The sequence below is a fragment of the Stegostoma tigrinum genome, chromosome 1 (assembly GCF_030684315.1).
Source record: "Stegostoma tigrinum isolate sSteTig4 chromosome 1, sSteTig4.hap1, whole genome shotgun sequence".
NCBI lineage: Eukaryota > Metazoa > Chordata > Chondrichthyes > Orectolobiformes > Stegostomatidae > Stegostoma > Stegostoma tigrinum.
The window spans coordinates 85880785-85887127 of NC_081354.1; the positions used below are offsets into that span (position 1 = coordinate 85880785).

The window sequence follows — 6343 nt, forward strand, 5'->3', positions numbered from 1 at the left end:
ATTGAACGCTAGCTGAGCCATCAGCCCCCACATCCCATGAATAAAAATAAGTTACCTTCTGTTGGAAATTCCCATCCAATTACATTTTCAACCATTCCTCCTAAAAATTCTGGATAAGCACAGAATATTCTCCCATGGAATGGGTCAACTCAGGGCATTGGCTCAAAATAGCAAGAGGTAATTTTGGATGTGGGGAATTTATAAAAAACTGCCTGAAAAGCCTAATATGTTTTTGGCTGCCTGAGGCAATTGTGAAATATGTAAGAGAAACACAAGTTTCACACAACTTTGCTTTGGTGCTGTAAGGAGTGATAGTAATACGTTATTGCATTTAAATACAATAACTTTTGCACGTGTGTGTGTGTGCACTCTACAACAATTTTTATGATTTTTGGCTTTATTACACAGTGTTTACAGCTGTGGATAAAATTGAGGAGTGTAGCTGTCAGTGCAATTGCACAGGATCTAGTAAAATGGTAATCAATTTTTGACCTTTGATTGTTGTGGAATGTTTTTAATATTGTTATTTTTCTCCCTAAAGGCACATTCAGATGTTGAGGTTTTTGAGAGAGGATTGTGTGCTTTGGTCCAGCTTAGTGCTGTTGTTGGTCCAGCTGTAAATAGCCATCTTAAACATCTGTTAACTAGTGTAAGTATGTACAGCTGTCATCTGAGGCACTGCCTGTCACTGTAGCCTTTTCATGTACTCCAATATCTTAATGTCAATTTCTTTGTTAACAAAGGATCTTTTTACATTGAAAAAGAGTTTGTGTTTGCACCCAGAGTTACATGTGAATCTGCCTGACACCTGACTTGATTCCAGAGAGAAATAACATGATGCCCGTCGCAGAAAGTAGTTTTTTTCACTTGTGAAGCCATGCTTTATACAAAAAATGATCTTTGAATTTACTGGCTGAAAACATCTGGTTATTGTTAAATTCAGAGGCCACCTTCTAAAGACTTGAAACAACAGTCTCAAAGATGGCTGAACCTTTGCTTAACTAAACCTTCCACATGACAAAGCTGCTGAATTGGAGACAAGTTGTCAGCAGGAATTGCCTTGAAGAGTGTCAATGAGGGCTATGTCCTGAATTATTAACAGAACCTCCCAACAATCACCTGGACAGTCAACCTGGGGGGCATAAACTGCGAGACATGTCACTTGGTCACCTGTACTCTGACTATTAAATAATTGTGTCCAGATGTAATCCAAACAGCTCAACTAGGCACATGAACTCCAAGAACCATGATCATATTTTGAACACTGGTGACCTGGAGGGAAAGAGAGGTGAATTTTACAAGCTGACTAACCTGTTGTGTGTGAAAGCATTTCAGTAGATCAGAACAAGAAAATGCACTGAGGAAACAAGACCCCAAGAGTAGTCTGTGTGCATGGTCTGGATTTGTCTTTGTCTCATTCTCTTTCTGTCTCTCTCTCTCTCTCTCACCTTACTTATGTCTCTGCAACCAATTACTGACTGCTTAAGGGTCTGAACTTGTCACTAGCAGGATAAGTTACCTTCCCAGCAAGTGAGAAAGTTGGCTAGTTTTCCAATTGGGAGGCCATGGCAAGGTTTCAGCCGGGTTTGGGTCAATAGGCCTCTAATTACCCCAAAGTGGAGACATTTGCAAGCACGAATGGGGGTGCCCTCTGAAGACCACTTCTCTGCCCTTACCTCTAACCCCACCCCTGCAAACTTTGTCTCCTGGCAGCCTCCATACTGTGATAAGAAGAAGCTTAATTTCTCATCAGCGGATTCCCTAAAGATCTTGCTTTGACTAATGGCCTTAATGATCTAGGAGGTGTCGTCTTCTGATGTACCAGCAGCTTCCGGTGTCCTGTGGTGTTGGTGATAGGCTGAGAAACTCACATAGCCTCTTTTGTCACCTCTTAATGAGTTGATTGGCATGTGATATATTGTTATTTCAGTAGAGGGGGTGGTGTGTTAGTCCCCACCTAACACCGATTCCCACTTGGAAAATCTGAATTGTCTGCACTGTCACTCAAATTCTGCTAGCGTAACTCGACTGCTAATGCATTGGAAAAATGGATTTTGTCACGTTTAAGTTACTTTCCACAAAAATTGAGCCTTGCACAACCAACCACAATATGCTGGTCAGAAAAAGGACAGTTTTGTTTGACTGGGATAGCTTAGGTTTTGAAGAGATAAATTCAGTCAATTTATTTTGCTTTGAATCTTTTCAATTTCCTGATTATTGTTTGAATGGCTAAGAAGTCATTGATGTTCTCACTTTTAAACCTTTTAATCTCCTTTTCACATGTATTAAAGCTGTCAAAAAGACTAATGGACAAAAAACTTAAGCAACCAATCACAGATGCCCTGCAGAGATTGGAACAGCATGGTGGAAAGGTAAACGTGCACGCATGGTTGTAACAGGCTAAATTACTTTAGCTCGCCTTGAAGTGGAGCAAAAGACCAGCTAATTGCAAGTAAATAAGTTATAATCTAAACTCATGTCACTCAAAGGTGTTTTGAAATGGCTGTTAACCAACCATAAACGTGTATTGAAGCAAGCTTTTGAAATTGGATCAGACTGAAAATTGAATTGAATATTCCGTATAACTAATGGCCACAGCAGGTGTAGATATCTACAGTTATAAATACCCAATATCTGTCAATAGATTTATTGCAAATAATTCCCAGTTGTGGTTTGCTTCTGTTCCCTTCTAGCTGTGATGCGTGCTAGCTGTTTTTCCTGTATTTCTTTTTTTATAACATGTCTGACAGACTTCCTTTATGGTTTTAGTCACCCTGACTTAATATCTCCAAATGCTGATTGAGGTCAGATTTTGTTTAATAAACACTCCTGCAAAATACTTGGAGAGGTTTTATTACATTAAAGGTACTATATCAACATAAGTGGTATTGCTGCAACGGATGCTAAACCAAGTAGTCCTTATATCACAGTTTTTCCAATGAATTTTGGAAGTTCTCCACTGGGAAGGCAAAATGCTGATGTTCATAATTAGAACATAGAACATAGAACAGTACAGCACAGAACAGGCCCTTCAGCCCACAATGTTGTGCCGACCATTGATCCTCATGGATGCACCCTCAAATTTCTGTGACCATATGCATGTCCAGCAGTCTCTTAAATGACCCCAATGACCTTGCTTCCACAACTGCTGCTGGCAACGCATTCCATGCTCTCACAACTCGTCACAACTTGTCTATATAGAGGTTACTTAACCAGATCTAGTTCATGTCATGCATTTAGTAACCTCTATAGGTTTATTATTTTCATTTATCTTGTTGCCTTGTAATATGGAAATGTGAGATTGATGTTTCAGGGCAGGTTGACAACTGTGATATTCAGAATTCTTTCACAGATACATAACAAGTGTTTAAAGTATGAAGGATATTGGAATGACTTGACTTAGTTGTTATTTTCCCAAAAACAGAACTGCAAGGTGTACATTAATAGAACAGAATAGAATATCCTTTATTGCCACCTGTACTCCAGCACAGAAGTATAGGAATACAATGAAGAGTTTTTACAATGGCTGCCTCTAATGGCACCATCTAGGCACTAATCCCCCAATAGAGGAATAAACGGAAAAGTAGTAGCATTACTCAGAGTGTTTCAAAAAATAAATTAGTAGTAGGATAGTTATAACATAGTTAAAGGATTGACGTTACAGTCCGGTAAACAATTTCAGATCGACATTACATCGCAGCAGCTCAGCAAGCATGCGGTCTGACCGCCTGAGCCAGGTTACAGTCTAACAACAGTCCCATTCTGTTCCAAGCTTCCAGTCCACTCTACACTGGCACTTAGTTGCACCAAGGTAAGTTATGCTGTTCCGGGACTCACTATTCCTCTCATGGATCTCCAGGACTCATTTCCCCTCATGCTACCTCGGGGCTGCTTAAAAGAGAGAGAGAAAAGAAGAAAGGAAAGAAAAAGAATAGGAGGAGCGAGGAGCTCTGGGTGGAGTGTCCCACGCAGGCGCCATCTTGCTGGCGAATAGCTGCTGTACAAATGTGATGATCTTCTATTTGAAAATTTTTTTTTAGAAAAGATTTACAAGGATATTGCTGGGTTTGGAGGGTTTGAACCACAGGGAGAGGCTGAATAGACTGGGGCTTTTTCCCCCTGGAACATAGGAGGTTGAGGGTAGGATAAATAGCTAAAGTCACTTTTTCCCAGATGGGGGAGTCTAAACTCAAAGGTATAGGTTTACGGTGAGAGGGGAAAGATTTAAAAGGGATCTGAAGGGCAACTTTTTTCATGCGGATGTGTTTGCATATTGAATGAGCTGCCAGAGGAGGTAGTGGAGGCTGGTACAATCATAACATTTAAAAGGAATCTGAATGGGTACATGAATAGGAAGGGTGACGAGGATTATGGGCCAAATACTGGCAAATGGGACTAGATCAGTTTAGGATGTCTGGTCAGCATGGATAGTTGGACCAAAGCGTCTGTTTTCATCACTATAAAAGCAGGTTCATGTTCATTGCAGGTAACCTGAGAAAGTCAACAAGTATGTAAAAAAAGAAATTGGAGAGGATTAATCTGAGTTCTCATTTGACTGACTAATTGCAGCAAAGAGGTATTTTCTGAAACATATATACTTATGAACCAAAAAACCACAAGACAGGATCAGAAATAGGGCAGTCAGCCCATTGAGTCTGCTGTGCTGTTCGAGACTATAGCTGATCGAATAATGCTCAACTGCACTTTCCTGCCCTTTTCCCATATCCCTTGATTCCCTCACAGCTTAAAAAGTGATGGAAGGTTGAGAATTTGTTTGATGATTTACTAGTATATTGCATTAATTTTGCATTTGTGTTGCAGGAGAGTTTGGCCATCATTAAATCGAAAATACCAACCTATTGCTCTATTTATACTTGAGAAAAAGACAACTTCTGCACTCAGTCGTACATTTCTGCATCCAGACGGATATCATGGATAACAAGAACAGCTTGCAGGAGTTCTGTCTGATAGTATGATGTACTGTTTCATGTTATGTAGTTTTGCATTCAAATCAAATAAATATTCTAATCGAATTTATGTTGAGTGAGGGTGAGTCCTGCTCTTCTTTAATAGAGAAAGGAATCTGTTTTGATTTGGTCAACAATTTATTGTTCTCTTGCTTCAGGAAAAAAAAATGAGTTGTCTAATAAGTTCCCTGAAATTGTGCATAACACCAAGTTGAGCCAGTGACATCGTTCTCGGAAATTTTATAACTAATTAATTGTGGTGGAAAATTAATATCAATATAATGTTTATCAGAAATGGAAATATTAATGAGCAGTGTTAAAGGTTTAAGAGATATTTGGATGACAGTCATATTTTGTTAACAGGCATAACAGTAGGTTAATACACTTAACAAACTAAATGCCCAGCTTGAGACTGCAGACTATAGCACATAGGCCAATCACTTTCACCCTCCCACTCCAACTCTCAAAATCTGGCAGTTCAGTTATATTTGTTGGTTACCAAAATACTAGAAATATGAAAACATAAACTTAGTGCACATTTAAAGCCAATGATATTTCATCAGACTGGAAAAGATTAGAGCTGGAACTGGTTTTAATCAAGTACAAAAGTAGGAAAAGGAAAGAATAATGTCATCCCCTACCTTTTACCTTCTCTCTTCTCACATCCAAAGCCCCAAGGCTCCTTACAAGTAAAACAACAATCTCTGATGAAGGGCCTAGGCCCGAAACGTCAGCTTTTGTGCTCCTGAGATGCCGCTTGGCCTGCTGTGTTCATCCAGCTTCACACTTTGTTATCTTGGATTCTCCAGCAACTGCAGTTCCCATTATCTCTGATCACATTGTACTTCTTTCAGTTTAGTTTACTGTATCCCCCTCCATATTAGAGGTCAAATACTGAAAGGTTGAATACTTTGCAGAATATTTGCATTCAGTCCACAGGCTTGACTGTCAAGTTTCTGGTTCCTTGTTATTTTAATTCTCCAACTCACTCCAATCTGACCTCTCTATTTTCACTATTTTAATGAAGCAAATGCCAGATAATGACTATCTCCAATAAGAGACAATCTCGCCACTGTTCATTGATATTCAATGCTGTTACCAAACTGAATCTCAACTATCAACATCCTTCGGATTACCATTGACCAGAAACTTAACTGCACTCGCCATATAAACACAGTGGCTACAAGAGCAGCTCAGAGGCTAGGAATCCTGCAGTGAGTAATTCATCTCCTGACTCTCCAAAGCCTGTCCATCAGGCGTGAGATGGAATACTGCTCACTTGCTTGGATGAGTGCAGCTCAAACAACACTCAAGAAGCTTGATACTACCCAGAGCAAAGCAGCCAGCTTGATCGGCAGCACATCCACAAGCATTCA

At 39.7% G+C, this 6343-nt stretch overlaps 1 protein-coding gene across 2 annotated transcripts in view; it reads left to right on the plus strand.

Moving 5' to 3' along the window:
- Nucleotides 1–5183, plus strand: part of LOC125451438 (PACRG-like protein) — a 75583-nt gene extending 70400 nt beyond the window's left edge. For both annotated transcript variants that reach the window (XM_059646921.1, XM_059646922.1), the window contains exons 6-8: nt 542–649; nt 2292–2372; nt 4822–5183. In XM_059646921.1, coding sequence (XP_059502904.1) covers nt 542–649; nt 2292–2372; nt 4822–4878 — 246 coding nt within the window. In that variant the 3' untranslated portion in view covers nt 4879–5183. The remainder of the gene's footprint in view (nt 1–541; nt 650–2291; nt 2373–4821) is intronic.
- Nucleotides 5184–6343: the final 1160 nt, after the last annotated feature.